The sequence below is a fragment of the Rhyacophila brunnea genome, unplaced genomic scaffold (genome assembly GCF_057557595.1).
Source record: "Rhyacophila brunnea isolate RB1 unplaced genomic scaffold, BYU_Rbru_1.0 scaffold_7, whole genome shotgun sequence".
Lineage (NCBI taxonomy): Eukaryota > Metazoa > Arthropoda > Insecta > Trichoptera > Rhyacophilidae > Rhyacophila > Rhyacophila brunnea.
The window spans coordinates 42,225,067-42,243,515 of NW_028233339.1; the positions used below are offsets into that span (position 1 = coordinate 42,225,067).

The following is an 18,449-nucleotide window of genomic DNA, read 5'->3' on the forward strand; positions in this document are numbered from 1 at the left end:
TTTGCTCAGTCGCTACTTCTATTTTTCACCACTAGATGGCTCTATTTTTTTTTCTTTACCATGTCCGTTCCTAATAAGATCATATCGTCACCTTACTATTAAGACATTGTAAGTCCGATATTATGGAAAAATTAAGTTTTTTCGACACAATTTAAACAATACAACATTTTAAATCATATCAAAACCTCTGTTCTCTAGACTGGTATATTGTCCGTCTATCGACAAATTTTAAAAACTCGGAAGTCTCATGGTTTCAAACGTGGAATTAAAGCCTCGTATTTCACAACCAGTGTTGGCAGATTCATCGATTAGAGCAGGGTTTCCCAAACTTTTTCTGCAATGGAACACTTCTCAAACCCGGAAATTGTAACGGAACACTTAGCTTATTTTTTAGATTGATTCCTCCTAGTTAAAATTAAAAAAAATATTATTAAAACACATTATTTATTTAGTAATTACATATTTTTAAATATACAACTATAATACAATATAAACATAAAAATATGAATAAATAAAGCACAACTTTGAGTCTTTGAATTGCATATCTTCTTGATATCAGGCACAATATCGGTAAGTTGCATTCTAATATTAGGAGTGGCGTCGAGCCTGTTCCTGCACTTTGACTTCATTGCAGCATAAAAAAAATCCCGCTTCGGATAAATGGGTAGTAGAAAAACAGAAGTAAAACAATCATGGCCCCCACATCCTGAAGCGGGCCCTCAGGCTAGGATCTTTGGCGAGCCCTCTACCTATCTCTAATGTTAAAGGCAGTGTGACACATCACATTAACATTTTTCAAATTTTGTTACAGCTCAAATTAAGGGCCCTTATTCAGGTATTATTTACTATTTTTTTTCTATTTTAATATATCTACTTTCATCATGGAGTTGTCGAGTATCAATACGCAATAATCAAATATTACATTGTTGCATGAAGTATAATAGCGCCGCAGGTGACTTTTTTTTAACTATGAAAGCAAATTTGTGATGTTTGATGATGTATCTGATTAACCCGCCACGCTGGGCCCATCCAGACCTCGTGCCCCCAGGCTAAAGCCCTGTCAGCCCCACCCTTGTGGGGGCCATGAAAACAATAATAGCTTGTTTTGAAAAATTGGGGTACTTTTCTGACAAACTCGCCCAGAAATCATTTAAAGGCTGATCTTAAAATCAGAGTCACTAATTAAATCATAGTCACTTGCGCCTAAGCCTACTGGTTTAGCTGTCACGGAAAATGGATTCCGAACCCAGGAATCCTCCTTACTAGTTTTCAGAAAATATTGTAAAAATTTATAACCTGATGTTAAGGATAGGTAATAATAATATTATATCAAAAATTATAAAATCGCAATTTTCAAAACTTTGCAAATCCAAGGGAATACAAAATTAATGGGAACTAACTTAACTTACTGGGTGTGGTATCATAATAAAATGCATTAAAGATTGTCACGTAAATGTAATGTGCAATCTTATGTTTACAGGACTTTGCCCTACAAATAATTCTTCTTCTTATTGTGCCATCCCCTAGCGGAGGTCGGCCACCATCAAGGCGATCTTATATTTGTCGTCTGCTACCCGAAACAGTTCAGTGGAGCTGCACTCGTACCAATCACGGAGGTTCTTAAGCCACGAAATGCGGCGCCGTCCTCTGCTACGCTTCCCATTGATCTTTCCTTGAATGACAAGTTGGGGAATGTTGTATTTTTGTCCTCTCATAATGTGGCCGAGGTACAAATAATAAGCTCATGAAATACTCTGTCAATATTATTTACTTAAGTTCAATAGAATAAGTGAAACCATATCAGTTTATTAGCTCTGAAGTAAAGATAATAAACCAGAATAGGCCATGAGTTTTAACCACAGCTTCACCACAGTGATGCTATCTTTTTGTAAGACACAAAAGTACCTAACTCTGATAAGGAGACAAAAAGAAGTGAGGGTACTAAACCACAGTTCATGCATTTTGATTGAAAGATTTTCAAAAATGTTATTTAGTCAAAAACCATACAGTGGTTATGTGCATGTTGTATCTCAGTTAAATCAGTTTGAATAATGGATTATTACTGCAACTAAACTCGACATATCGATTTTCTCTCCCAAATATATATTATTTTTATTGCATAGAAACATTGAAGTGTATAATGAAGTGGTGTGGAACAATAGACTTTAGTTACTTTTATATAGTTTTAGTTTTCATAATTTTATTATGCCAATCAATGTTCAGTGATGGATCGCCGACGTCAAATAGTGTTCTTGAATTTAGATATCACAAGTATTCGAATATGACAAGATATATGAAAGAGTTTTCAGAACAAAATCATGATTTGGCAGAATTGTATTCGATTGGACAATCGGTACAAGGTACGTTGTTTACTTAAAACTATACCATCGGTCACAAAGATATTATTCTTTAATCGTATTTTGATTTTAAACTTTTGATGTTTTATTTGCTGTGTTGGGTTATAAAATAACCCCTAAAAACTGGATAAATAAACAAATGTCTACACAGAATCATAATAATATATTGTTTTACTCATAAGATATTTGTTATGAAAACTAGTGTCTCGAAAGTGCTTCTTAAGGGGGTACATGCTTGTCGTAGGTCAAAATTGAGTTTTTATTGTATTTTCAAACCATGATCCTGGACACTCCTTAAACGTTGTAGATAATCTATTTATATAATTTTGAAGCCTTATTATCGTTTATATTTATTTTAAACATTTGATGACTGCATAAAGTATTTTTGTTACATAAAATAGTATTCTTTTAAACCTCTCGCTCTAATGTTTTAGAATATAGTCATATTTCGGTACATGAATGTGCAGTGGTGTTAAGATTTTTTACTTTTATTAATTTTTAATCGCATTTATAAAACTATTAGTATAATTTATGACGAGATAATTTTAGTAAAATATTTATGATAAAAAATTATATTGATAATCTCTGTGATCCCAAATTTGACAAGAATTAGGCATTTTATTATTCAAAAAATCGGCAAGATTAACACATTTGAAGATGATTCTAAAGATTCTTATTATAAGCTATGTCTTTGACCATTCAAGTGTGATAAACATCTTATGAATAATGATTGCTTTATAATAATTATTGACCTAAGAATAAGGTAGTGTTTTTTTGAAATACGCCATTTCTTTTGTCATTCCCCAGTGGTTAAGCTACAACATACGGCCGTAGCCATAAATTTACAAACTATAATTGAAGTAGGGAGTAAAATGATATTGACATGTGTGTTTGAACATGTACCGTTTAAAAAAAAAATAAAAAAAAATTCGGTTAGGTACAACGTTTAAGGAGTGTCCAGGATCATGGTTTGAAAATACAATAAAAACTCAATTTTGACCTACGACGAGCATGTGGGCCGTTAAGTGGTATTGTTTTTTTTTTGTTTACTTCAAGTTTAATTATTGGTTCAAGAGAAAAGGAACATTCTCAAAAATATGAAAGAACACGTTAACATAATATGCTCCAAACAATTTGTATAACTTTTTTAATAAAAAATAAATTGAATGTACATTCTCCCTTTATTTGTTGTTTTTGAAGGAACTGACTGAAAATCGCGGTTTCTCTATACTTTTAAATTCAAATTTATTGAGGATGTTAGTTTGAAAGTCGGTAACCTCCATTTTTACCATTTTTCATATTTTTCTCGATTCTGATTCTGTAAGTATTTACCATCGTATGTATGTATTCATAAAATATCAAATCCAGCGCCATTTATTAATTAAATAGAATTAAACTGTTGGTTGATTGCAAAGTTGTTTATATTCATCAGCCCCATTTTTTAAATATTTTGTGACACTAAGGACATTTTATTTCGCTATTCGTTTTTTTTCTGATTGATTATTAATATGTTTCCAAAAAGAAAGTACAGTTGAACTTGGATTTTACGAGGAAGATGGGAACGACTGAATTTGCTCGTAATATTGTTATATAAAATTTTCACGCCACGTTCTATTTAAGCATAGAACATAAAAATCTAAAAACAATCGTAAAAATCCCCGAAACAAGCATGGCATTCATAAACTACAAAAGAAGATGTTTATTGTAATGAAGTGCTGAGCCGGCGGCGCTGGTAGGTACCGACACACTGACTTACAAAGCTTGGATTTTTTACATGCAATTTCAACCAAATGCGTGGATACTTTTTCAATGTTGTCAGCAAAAACACCAATTAGGTACTTAGACACTTAACTAGTGTCATAAACGTAATCCGATCCCGGCCGCATTGGTCTAGATAACTGAATCATCATAATATCGGTCGAAAATATTGTTTTTAAACGATTGACACATTAACAGTTTTGCTCGGCATACCCGAGAAGTAGCTCGTTATAAAAGTGAATAAATGTATGGAGAAAATCATAAACTAAAATGTCTACGAATGTTTCCTCATTACCTCCGAGATCTCGCTATTTCTGTAATCGTAATAACCAAGTTCGACTGTATTATATTTTCAGTCCTGAATATGCACGACAACTTTTTTGAAAATATCTCAAAATGGAGGAATATATAGGTTACTGAGTTTAAAACTGAGAGCTTATTTTTGGAGTAATTATTTTTCTGTTACAGAGAGAGAACTATGGGTTATGAAAATGACTGCAACAAAAAAGAATGCAGTGAACATTCCACCTATCAAGCTACTGGCAAATATCCATGGAAACGAAGCAGCTGGCAGAGAAATACTATTGCATTTTATAAACGTAAGGGTTAATCACATAATGCATTTAAAATTATATTATTCGAAACCTTTTCGACAAATTCAGCTTGTTATAATTTATAAATAATCACTTGGTACTTATATAAAAAATATTTAACGTTTACACTACAAAATGCTTAACCTGATGATACAGACTCATAAACTCGAATGTAAAGTTTTAGGACCTACTCATACTTGAAAAGCTTATTAAATTATTTTTCCAATATAATTTTTAAATAAATGTTTAAAATATTTAAATACAATAGAGGCTGTTACTTTTACAAAGTCATTAAGCCATTTTACCCCTTAATTATTGCATAGTGTTGTTGTCACCTTCGAAAGGAGGGGGGGCGTAGGATGCGCTGGACCCTGGATGCTGGATTTTTTTAATAAAGCTTTAGTTAGGTAAATGATTTTAATGCTTGGCACGAATTTAATCATACATCTAAGCTTACGGGCTAGAAATTTCTGTCTCACAGTCGATCTTATCATGTCTGCATGTATCCGCCCAATAATGATTCAGGCCTCATGGCCTTGGATCCTCGGAGGATGCCATGCTTTAGGCGGTAACATTGTCTTTCTGCAATAGACTGAGTATGGCTCTTTATATTTTGTTATTTGAATGAAATTTTATTTAACAACTTACAGTTCTCTGCAGTGGACAAAACGTGCTGACAAAATAGTTTTTATAGACAGGTGCCACTGTTAATTTATAATAATAATGTGTACCTACATCATGCATTTAAAGGTTAAGATAATCACAAAAAACCATAAAGTAGATTTTAGGATTACAATTAGAGGGTTTTCTTTTTGCAAACATATTAGTAAACAATTAAAAAAAGTGAATAACGAAATAAAGTCTCCCTAATTCTATTAAAATGAATCTAAAATCATGTTTAATGTTAAACAAACGTCAAATATAGAAAATTAGAGTGGATGAATATTATACACGACTTTCTCTGGTTTAATTCTATTTAACTAAAAAACCCGACTGATTATAAAATGAACCCAACTGGATTTAATATATATATAGATTCAATCGAAAAGTATTTACAGAATCAGAATCAAAATAAAAAGTAAAAATGGATGTTAACCGACTTTGAAACTAATAGTCTTAATTTAAAATAAAATACTTTTTGACTAGATCCTTTTTTATATAATATACTTTTATTATTTATAGATAGGCATGTATGATAATGTTTATAACTTTTGACAGTATTTGGCAATGAAATACCGCAGTGGAGACAAGAAAGTGAGGCATCTTCTGGACAACAACGTCGTTCACATAATGCCATCGCTGAACCCTGACGGTTTCGAACGCTCCATGGAAGGAATGTGCTCGAGAGGACTCGGCAGGCAGAACGCCAAGGATATGGATTTAAATAGGTGATTATAGCATTATTTGTGGCACTTCACCTGCCAAAAATAGCATCCAATTCAACCTCTCGCTGGATAAGTAATGTTATAGCGTTGAAGCTCTATTGGTCAGTTTATGAACCATGTGATATGTGCTGATATCAACTGTCATCAAAAAAATAGCCAGATAGGATTAGAACATAAGTTGAATGGCAGGAAAAAATGCTAGTTTTTCGAAAAAAATAATATAACGTCAACAAGCGTTTCAAAAAAAAAACAACAATATCATGTTGAACTTATTCTATATAATTCAAGAACGATCAAAATCGATTTCGTCCACTTCAGTAGGACATTCTCAACTGATACAAAATATACAGTTAATTTACACTAATGAATTTAAAGATAAAAGTTATTATGTAATTCTAAATAAAATTACAATGTTCAAGACAATTCACTCTTTAAAAATATGTTAATTTAATATACGGTGATTGGTAAGATATAAACAGGGCTCGAAATTACGAAAATCGGTAAAATTATCGCTCCGTCTCGTGGAAAAAGCTAGATAGGCCATATAATAGAAAATCTAACACACTTATTTTTATAGAATACACATAAAATTTGATAACTATGTAAATATTTTCAGAAAATTGTCGACCGTTCCGGTTCGTAAACTTTTCTATTTCAAGCGCTGGATATAAATAAAGTGTGGTATAATATTCCAGCTTTTTCTATGCCATCTTTTAAGCTATGTCTGTGCGATGTCCAAAAACGCTTGATTTAACGCCAAACGCCAGATGCGTATTTTCTAAGCTAGATGCCAGCTGGCCAGAAAAACGCTAAGTTGGCAATGTTAGTCACAACTCTAGGACTTTAAGAGTTGCTGTCTAGATAAATAATGATTCTTGGCTCTCGTGTAGAAAAATGTATGATCTGTAATTTGAACTGACCAAAAACTAGTGATATTGCGATAACACTCATTTTCCAAAGATGGGCTCAATTTTGTCGGAGGTCCTTTGATGTGCCTGTAAGTATCTTAAGTATACAGGTCATGTTTAATTAATATAATAAGAAAGAGCCTTCTGAAAATTGTAATTTTAAAACATTTTTATATTGCGTACACAATGTTTAAAAAACATTACATATGGTATTTTACTACATCGTCACTGTACAGGCCAATTGTCGTAACCCTCACTTTTCAACGAAGTGACGTTTTGATGGTAATGGACTTATTGCATACTCTTACATGAACTGGCCAAGTATTATGAATCCCAAAAAAATATTTCATTTAAAAACAATTCAAAACTATTTTTGAAGCCATTTGTAACTTGTAAAAAAATATTCCAACCATATGCTGTAACCCTCTAAACGTAAGCCACCGGTGTGTCAATAAAAAAATAAGTAAATCCAATGCCCACAGTTTTTATCACTTCCTAAACAATTTGATATTTGACGGTTACGACAATAATTGGCTTGGACAGTGACGATATATTATTATATATGTGTTCAGTGATCAGTGTTTCAATTATTGAAATTACATGCATATTTTACCTTACATATTTTTTGATGAATTTTCATGAATCATGGATGTTTTATGACAGGGTCAGATTATGACAAATACCTTTAAGTACTTTAATTAAGTAATCAATGAATCATTCGTTAACCGTTGTATGACAAATTTATTAATGTGATAACAAAGTTGAAGATGACCTTGTCTAATAAGACGGAGTCTAAATATAAAAAAATGAATTACTAATGCCGCGTTCTCACATGGTAAGTTTTGTCATTCAACTGTCTGTAGAATGTCAAATGTTGAACCATAAATCGAAAGGAATAATGTTAGCATGTATCGATTGAAGATGAACCAACAGTTATAATGCGCAAAACACAAACAAGTTTGTCATGCCGATGCGATTTGTTATCACCTTGATAACTATAAGCAACTGGTTGACTGAAATCGTGATTCACTCTTGAATCGATACGGATCCCAATATTACAAATCGATCGACTTTGTTGACATATGGTTCCCACTTATCAATTGACTTTCAACTATCATTCAATATATAGTTGAATGATAAAAATCACCACAGCATAATAGCCCGTTTACACGTGCATGGATTTACTGCTGACAGTATGTATTATCGCAGCCATAAGAAAATGTACGTGTAAACATGTATTATCCTGCAGTTGCAGGATTGTATACATGAATCAAAAAAGTTCGGAAGCTTCTAAATTTTCATGTGAGAGTTGAGAATTTTTCGATCAGAAAGGTAGTGACGAACCTGCCGGCAAAAAAAACAAACTACGAATGAATTTTGAGGTTAACTGATTTTCACTACCTACCTGTCAAATAGTACCATAAAATGATAACATGGCATCTCGCTCACTCTTAAAGAATGAGATTGGAGAGACAGCCAGCACTTTTACATGTAAACAGCTATTGTCACAATAGTTTAAAATACGCACTATTGCTGCCAGTAAATCCATGTGTGTATAAACAGGGTATAAGACAATAATTGGATTAATGGAAAGTAACTTCACATCACATTTGTGGCAAGTTTGTACTTTTGTACTGGGATTTATTTGCCAAAGGTTCACTGCATTGGCGGCCTTAGGCCCGAAAAAGTGGTAGGTCAATTTTGAATATATTATTTTAATTTGCCTTTTCGTTGTATACTTAAAAGATGTATTGCAAATTGGCTTTTTATACATTACAGAATAAGTACTAGAAATTGTTTTAGGTAGGTACTTACCCTTCAAAAAATGTCCATTTTTCACATTGCCAACCCATCGTTAATGCACACAACACGTTATAATTTTTTGTAAATTAAGTCCACTTTTATTTCTTTGCTTTTTGAAAAATCATCAATCACACGATTATAAAAGTTGTTGCTAGTCGTTTTTTTTATTTTTTCTTTAAGATGTTTTAGATCACCAACACCAAATTCTGTCCATTGCTTTTCGTTTTTGCAATCAAAAATTAAACAATGAAAACAAAAAAATTGATTTATTTTATCGCAACCACAGATCCAATCACAAAAATTATAGCTTTTCTTGTTGAAATATCTGTTCACATCTTTGCTTTTCTCTTTTGTTGTCCGAACTATTCATATCAGGCATGTACCTGCCTAACATCTTCGTTTGTAGACGTTTATCATAATTAAATGTCTCGTTCTTTATTTTGTTTAAATTATAATCCACTGAATTAGACATTTTGAAGTGTCAGTTCAAACCAATAAACCGTCGCCAATGCCACAAAACATCACAAAAACGTTATAAATCACTCAAAAACCAAACTTTGTATTTGTATTTCTATAATAACTGCACCTAATACTATTTACATAAGAATTAGAACAATCAAAGACATTTAATAAATTTAATACTCGTCGATACCTAATAGCCTTTTCAACTAACAGAACACACTGCATACAGACTGCCGGCGTGGTACCTACGAGTCAGTCGACGTTATATTTCTGTTTTATTTGACACATTGAAAATATCTACCTGTTTCACACTCGGACAATGGCCGAATGCAGCGTCATGTTGCGAGTGTTGCGACAAAATATTGTGTTATAACGTTGTGTTTTCTCTCCGTCTCACATATGAAAAATAAGAGAGAAAGAAATATTTCATTTTTCTTCATATTTCCAATTGACCGCGTGAACACTCACATTCATCAGGAATACAAAACACTATACAGCATACTAACACATCGCGTACCTTATATTTCAAAGCAATACCGATTATTATTATTATTATTATATATGACATTGTACATATTATTAATATTGTTATGTAGATTGTAAGATATTTATTTTTGGAGGGTCAATGACCATTTGACCTAAAGGGCCAGCCGCTATTGGTTCACTCAGATAAAAACCTCTTAGATCTGTGTTACAAGCATAAATGTTATTTCTTCAATGAACTAATGTTATTCAAAATATTTAATAACATACTATTTAATCGCATCATAACATACCAGTGTGTCGTAGGTATAGTACAACAAAACGATGTATGTTTAAGTCTGTCCAAACTACATTTAGTTGGTTAACATTGCAAATGTGGATATGTGTTAATTTCAAATTAATGATTGTGCATGGGAATATGCAGTTTTTATTTGTTATTTACAATCTTTTTAACGTACAAAACCTGGTTTATTTTATGTATGAATAATAATTCATAAAATGGATAATCCGTATCTTGCTAACCGAGAGTGATATCTTTGCAAGAAAAAAAACCTTTTGGCTGATGAATATGAAAAAATGGTTCAATTACGTACAAACAATAATTTCTCTGTTCAGGGCAACAAATGATAAGGTGCTCATTATGTTTTTAATTTTTTCCAGGAGTTTTCCTGACTACTTCCGCAACAATCGAAGACCTCTACCAGCGGAAACCAAAGCAGTATCGGAATGGATGAACAGATACTATTTTATTTTATCAGCGAGCCTGCACGGTGGCGCCATGGTTGCCAACTACCCATTCGAAAATACGAATGAAGACCGTGAGTTAATTTATACAAGATATAACATCACAATTTGAGTTTGCAATGTTGGGATCCTTTTCGATTTATTAATGATAAATTTTTATAATACGAGGGTGGGTCAATAATTCCTTAGAAAAAAGCATTAAAACAGTTTTTATTTTTGTATTTTTTTTTATTTCTCAACATAATCTCCTTGGAGCTCCAATACACTTGGTTAGACGTTTCTCAATTTTTTTAAACCGTCAGAAAAATAAGTTTTCGGAAGGTCCTCAAAATAAGCATTTGTCCGATCGATGACTTCTTCATTTGAAAAAAAACGTTGTCCACTTAGCCATTTTTTTAAGTTTGGGAAAAGGAAAAAGTCACTGGGGGCTAAATCTGGCGAATACGGTGGGTGGTCGACCAATTCGAACTTCAATTCTTCAATTTTAGCCATTGATCGTAAACATGTGTGAACACGGGCATTGTCCTGATGGAAGAGGATTTTTTTCCTGTTTAAATGAGGCCGTTTTTCTTCAATTTTGTTTTTTAGCTGGTCCAATAAAGATGCATAATAATCCCCTGGTATTGTTTTTCCTTTTTCCAAATAGTCAACGAAAATAATTCCACGTGCATCCCAAAATACTGTAGCCATAACCTTACCAGCTGATTTTACGGTTTTCGCCTTCTTTGGACATGGTTCGCCTTTCGCAATCCACTACTTTGACTGTTCTTTCGTCTCGGGAGTATAGTGGTGTATCCATGTTTCATCTACAGTCACAAAGCGACGAAAAAATTCATCCGGATTGACTTGCATGAGCGACAACAGGGCTTTAGAGGCCACCATCCTATTGCGTTTATTGTCGACTGTGAGCAAACGCGGCACCCATCTTGCAGAAATTTTTTTCATGCCCAATTTGTCATGTAAAATAGAAATGACGCTACCTTTTGAGATCCCTGTAACCTCAATTATCTCACTCAACTTTAATCTTCGGTCACTTAACACCATATCGTGGATTTTATTGATCATTTCTGGTGTAGTCACTGCATCTACAGGACGTCCTGAGCGTGGTTCACCCTTTGTTGATGTACGACCACGTTTAAATTCATTTAACCAGTTATAAATAGTTGCAAGTGAAGGAGCAGATATGCCGTGAACTAAATCCAACTCATTTTTTATTTCCTTTGCTGTTAACCCTTTTATATTAAAATGTTTAATAACAGCTCTAAACTCAATTTTCTCCATTTTTGTAAACAAGCAAATTTTTTTTTTAAATGTACGAGAAACACACAACAACCCGACCAATCTGATTGAAACTTCGCAGCATACTGAATCGGTAGTGCCGCTGCATGAAAACAAACCGCTTACAGTACTAGTCGCGCCACCTGTCGGCTTTTCTAAGGACTTATTGACCCACCCTCGTATCATCTTTGACAAAAATAAGACATATTTTTGTCAACTAATGAAGTACTTCTTCTTTTTTGACCATGTCCGATTTTAATCATATGGGCCTACACAGAGTGGAGGTTTGTATTAACGGATTTTGTTTTTATGAGAAATGGATGTCAGCCACTTGCTCAACCTATTAGGTCCATACTTTGACTCGTACACAAATTGAAAAACAACATGTGTACTTGTCAGACCCAGGATTCGAGCCTGGGACCCACGACTCTATAGGCCGATGCTTAAGCCGCCCGGCCAACGTGGGTGCTAACTGCACTAAACGAATAGTATCCACTTATGAAGTTGTCGGTCTCAGATTCAAATCCCGGTTAATTCATATATATTTTTCAATTTGTGTTTGGACCCAGAGCATGAACCCAATAGATTGAGTGACAACTAACCAACATTCGTTTCTCGTAACAAAAACTTTTAAGAAGCGTCTTCATGAGGCGGCCAGGATCCATATCAGATTGTAGAACCAATGAAAAAAAAATTAGTATAGCTCGGATTAATGATATATATAGAGTACCTATTTTACAGCAAAATGACGCTGTGTTTCTTGCGTATAACGCACAGTGGAATCTCGATTTTATTACTATCAACTTAACTATGAATTGATGAAGATGATTTATGAACTTGTTTTTAATGTTCACTCATATTCATTTTGCAGTATCCTTCTCGGAGCCTCGACCATCGATTGCGCCGGATGACGATGTATTCCGGCATTTAGCCTTAGTGTATTCTAAAACACATCCCATAATGCACCACGGCAAGCCTTGTACTAACGATTCAAAGGGTTTTAAAGACGGCATTACCAACGGTGCAGCGTGGTATCCTCTCACTGGAGGGATGCAGGACTACAACTATGTGATGCACGGATGCATGGAAGTCACTCTGGAAGTTTCCTGCTGCAAATATCCAATGGCATCCGAGCTGGAGGCAATATGGATGCAGAATAGAAACGTAATTAGTTTAAAATTTTGTGAAACTTCTTTGTGTGTATTTGTAATTCTGTTTCTCTCTCAGAGTCCAACTTCATGCAAGTAAAATCATACTAAAACAACACAATGAGTGTGTCGCGAATACAGGAGATAGAAGTGATATTTTTTATTTTGCTCTCCATTCCGACACATAGATTTATTACGACCCCATAGTAAATTGGATATATTTTTTTCTATTGTATAGTATAGCGCAGGGCATCCGAATACTTTCTCGCTCACACATCGGACGTCACCTATAGTCCCGCGTGGGCGTCCCACCGCAGCGCGCCGACGTTATCACCTATACGGCAGAGAAGGGGTCGCCTATTTCATTATATAAGGCGGTGTTCAGCCTTCAATAATCAGTCAGAATTGGGACAGACTTGGCTTTGTCAAGAGACCTCACTCACCTAGCTCAGTACAGTAGTCTTGCTTGCTCTGAAAACGGAATACACGGTTAGCCGTTATCCTATCAGTGTCAAGTGAGCTATTTGATTGAGCTAGGCACAAGGTCGGACTACGCCGTAGTTCCACTCTCAGTTACCACGAATATACTCGCGCACTATAAATCATTGTACTGTTACTGTATCATTTTCAACCCACGATTTATTATTTATAAATAAGTACTATACTTTACATCGAACTCATTGTACTCGCGATATGTACTACGCGGAAGTTTATAATTGTTAAATGTTTTAATACAATAATTTTTATTTGAAATAAAATACTTGCCACTAATTAAATTTTTAAACGATTCTAATAACAATTTTATATTGTCATCTGTTAATATTAATACAGACTAATACTAATACTGACGATTGTACTCGGTAAATGTGAACTCTGCCATTCTTGGTGGTGTTGGCTTGTGTGTCTCTGATAATTACCTTAGGAATCGAGGGCATCCGTTGTTTGTTCTCCCAAGGTGCAGAACTAACGTGCCATTAGTAATGCCAATTGGGAGGGCAATAACCATGTTTAATGAAATCGCTTCCGACATTGATATATTCCACTTACGTGAGGGTGAATTTAGGTGGACGTTGTTTTATAAGTTTTTAAGATAGGGTTTATCAATGTTCACTCTGTGTGCTTCCATCCACTTTTTTTTTTATTGCTTTTCTTATTTTATTTCTTATTGAATTATTAACTCACATTTCTCTGTATTTTCATTTTAAAAATTGTTAACACTTATTTTATGTCATGTCTTGAACGCTTTAAATTTATAATTTGTTATGTTCATTATATGTAAAATAAATTAATTTGAATTTGAATCTAAAAACCAAATGCCAAGGATTCTTGTGTGATATCCAAATGCTCCAACTAAGGGGCGGATATGGCTTTGGGGATTATGACGTGAAGGAGACAAAGTCGTTGTTGCTTGGATGTTGTGAGGGGAGAGTTTATTTATCGTTACAAGAATATATAAATACAATAATAAAGATGACAGCGTGAGGTTATGATCGCGGCTACGGATGTACTGGTGAGATTGATGTGATCGAAAGATTGATTATATTAATGAACTGAAAGACTGGACTCGAGTGGAATGATGGTTGACTATGTCGAGTGACCCGGACTCAATATGAGGGTGGTATGTCAGGTGAAGGACTCGATAAGTGAGTGACAATTTATGGATTGTCCTTCTTATTTATATAGATGCAGTCTATGTATTACAAGAGACATTGTTACGATTAAGAAATCATAATAGACCCTAGTGATCTAGTTATGATTAAGGAAACGTAGACAATTGTTTTGATAACAAAACATACATATTAAAGTGTGTCATTTATGTAATGCTGACTGGTATGATCGCTACAGGCTAAAGAAGAAGAAAGAAGAAGAATAATTGTTTTAAAGATAGATAATTTCTTAGTTTGAGTCTATAATAATAGTTTTCTTCTTCATTCATGTAATATAAAGTATAATTTATTGTTTAATTGCGTGATAATGTTAATATTATGAATTAGTCAGAATTGTTGCGTGATATGAAATTATAATTAAATTTGAAGCGAAAATAGGATTAGCGAAATCAGTAATGAACGCGCCGCGCCTGCTTATCATAAAGTTTATAAATCGAAGCTCACCTTTCATTTTTATCAGGCTTGTCGAGTAAATCATGTCGTTGTTTCATCACATATCAGCAGGATTCACTATGCTAAGAATTTTCATGTACCGTGCGTAAAAAGGTGTCACTTCATAAATAAATATTTTCTATCTTTTCAGGCACTGTTGGAATACTGTTTGCAAGCTGGTTATGGAATCAAAGGAATCATCAGAAGTATTGCAACATCGGAAGCAGTAGCATCAGCCAACCTGATGATTGAAGGCCGCAACATGTCATTCTTCAGTTCGCCCCATGGAGAATATTTCAGAATTTTACTACCAGGAAACTATAAGCTGAAGGTAGGTGAAAGAGTTCGATTTTATTTTAATTAACCAAATTTTTCAATTACATAATGAAACGACCTGAATTCCATGAGCCGTTCTATGGGTTGGAGATGTCAGTTTTGTTTGAAATTTGAGATATTGTATGTTCATCAACATGGCTCAGCACATCTATTCTATATACAAGGCTGCTATCGGCGGCTATCATATTTATATATTGAGGTATTATTATTGTTACAATAAGTTAGCCGTCTAAACTGTTTATTTCGGTCTAAAAGTTAACACAGCCAAGAGAGGTGCTGTTAAACCATAGCACTTTTTGACAGTTCAGACAGTTAACTTATTGTAAAAATTAACATCTCAATACATAAATATGATAAACTACCATCGATAGCTGCCGATAGCAGCCATGTGTATAGAATAGAGTCTCAGATGCAAAAATATTGAAATTAACATGCCAGAAGTTAGCGACAATTTACGGCAAGTAAGAAGGTTTTTTCTCATAGAGGATTAACCGTAATATAGTCTATCAGAATAGACATCACGCACACACGCCAACCAAGGTCTTAGGAAGTTGCTCCTGAAACACTCTCAACACAACGTGCAGACGAATTCATCACACCATTGACACTGCTCACAAACGTAAACTGATCAAATTGCTTTGAATTTAACTTCAAATCTAAAATTTTTTTGTTGTGTTAACCTGCGATATCCATTTTGGTTTTGTTGAAATTTCTAAAGGAAATCACCTCGTCCACTCCATCTATTTCATGTTCCTTGTCAAGTAGTTTTGTTCTAAGCGTTTTCAAACTTTTAAACATTAATTGCCACAACCTACATGGAACGTTTGGTAGCACGCTTAGATGTTGACCAAAAAACAGTGGTTCCAGGCTGACCAAAACTAACCGTGAGCCAGATTCACTTTACTAGTGAAAACACGCTTAAAAAATTTCACCTCAAAAACAACCAATCGTGCACTAATATAACAATTTCTTTACATTACAGATACAAGCGGCCGGTTACAAAGATAAAACAGTTTTCTTCACGGTCGATAGTCCGAACCCCGGAGAGTATCCAACGATGAAACAATTGAACGTGTATCTCAGATTACTTAATGACAGCACGACTGAAGATCGGGAGTATAATACGTGGGCTGAAACGACATCTTATGCCAATACCCAAAAAGTGACAGAAGCCACAACCACTATTAGCAGTTTAAGAAACGATGAAGAAAGTAAGCTTACAGAAAAAAAGATTAGACATATTGCACTTGCCGATGACTCCAGTGTACAGCAAAAACCTTTGCTTCTGTACATGGCACAAAGTTATTCAAACACGATACACATCTCAAATATGTTAATTACCATATTGTATTTTTTATCAAGATGGTTAATAACATATTAAATGTTCATAGCAGTGGCGAAGGGTGGAGGTAGGCTGTTAAGATCAGCCATAAATAGTGCACACTAAACTTTGTCAGTTGTACATATTTGTTTTCATTGAAATAAGTTGGTTAGTTTTCAAAATTCGATTAAACCCCGCGAACCAAGCCATAATAAATAATAGTCAAAAAATGCTCATCTATCTATAAAATATCTAAAATTATCCAATTAAATCATACATAATATTGGATATTTTATAGATATAATAATATTTTTTATCTATTATAGTTTGGCTTAGGCAGGGCATAATGAATTTAAAAAAATGAACCAACAATATTGAAGACGACGTGTATTAATTAAGGCGCTAAGTACCAAAATAATAAATACTGACATTTTTATAGAAAGATGTTCTGCATACCAACGCCAATAACTTCAACTATAGTCTAAGTGCCTCAAGCAAGTCAAAAAAATACAGCAAAATAATTAAACCTGTCGACGTTGTAAGTCCGTTGGCGTGTTTTATTTATAATGGTGTAAGTGGCACTGCAGTGGTCAACGGCATTCAATATAAAATAGCTGACGATGGTGTATTGACACTTGCGAGTTCTTAATACCTAAAATTATAGAAGCTGCCGTGATTGCTTCACACTGTAAAACTACATTTTTCAAAAGGTCTGCTTCATGAAATTTTACTGCAATGACTCGGTATTTTGTAACTACAGGCAATACTACTTTTTGGTACTTAGAGCCTTATTTAATACACGTATTCATATTATGTAATATGTATTCTTAATCCAACGAAAACAAATAAGTATGAATGAAAAAGTGTGCACAATTTTGTCATATCGCCCAAAGTATACCAAAATATTATGGTTTGGTTTATGCAGGGTTTAATTGATTTTTAAAAACTAACCAACACCACCTGTAAATTGTAGTCTTAGTTCAATAAAAACAAATACGTATGACTAACAAAGTTTATTGTGCACTATTTATGGCGGATCTTAATAGCATACCTCTCCACCCTTTGCCACTGGTTCATAGTGTACGTGTCACACGAGCAGACTCAAAACGACTCACGCCGACAGTCGTAAAATGTAATTTTAATCTAATCATCAAGTCGTGGGCAGAATAGAATAATTTCTATTTTCCAGCAAGGTCCATGACAATGTGAAAGACTCTGTCGAAGGCTTTAGATTCAACATCCGGCCACACAGCATGCTTGTCACTTTGATGATTACTTTTAGAATGATGATCAATTGACTGTGTTCATTATTTTAACAGACAATAATATTATTGCGCAGATGCAATTTCTTGTAGTGTACAGTAATTAAGTTGCTATCTCCGACTGTACAGGTAACACCCCATTCATCGCGGGGGATACGTTCTGGATATGGTCGCGATAAGTGAAATTTCGCGATCAGCGGGGGTGTTTGGCCTCTCTACGTTTATTGTGCAAAATTTGCGATTACATACTGTCAAGTATTGCATTAGAGTAGTCACTCGCTCGTAATCTCTGGCGTTCTCTTCTAACAACTCCATTTTTCCACAGTTTTAAAACTTAACTTTCGCACAGGCACAGGTTCGGAGATGTCATTTTCTAGGGACATATAGCAGTCCATATCCTGCAGCTCTTCATTAATAATTAAGGGTTCGCCGTGTGATTTTCACAAAGCCTGAATATCATCTACATCAACACCTTCGATGTCTCCGCATATGGCTATGAGAATAATCTCTTC

General features: G+C 34.1%; 1 protein-coding gene across 1 annotated transcript; it reads left to right on the forward strand.

Moving 5' to 3' along the window:
* The first annotated feature begins 1,992 nt into the window (after window positions 1–1,992).
* LOC147064916 (carboxypeptidase D-like) lies at window positions 1,993–16,877 on the forward strand. Its single transcript, XM_085957375.1, has 7 exons — window positions 1,993–2,360; window positions 4,584–4,714; window positions 5,927–6,096; window positions 10,410–10,567; window positions 12,643–12,935; window positions 15,170–15,349; window positions 16,337–16,877. The coding sequence occupies exons 1-7, from the start codon at window positions 2,141–2,143 to the stop codon at window positions 16,733–16,735; spliced, it is 1,551 nt and encodes a 516-aa protein (XP_085813501.1). The 5' UTR covers window positions 1,993–2,140; the 3' UTR covers window positions 16,736–16,877.
* Window positions 16,878–18,449: the final 1,572 nt, after the last annotated feature.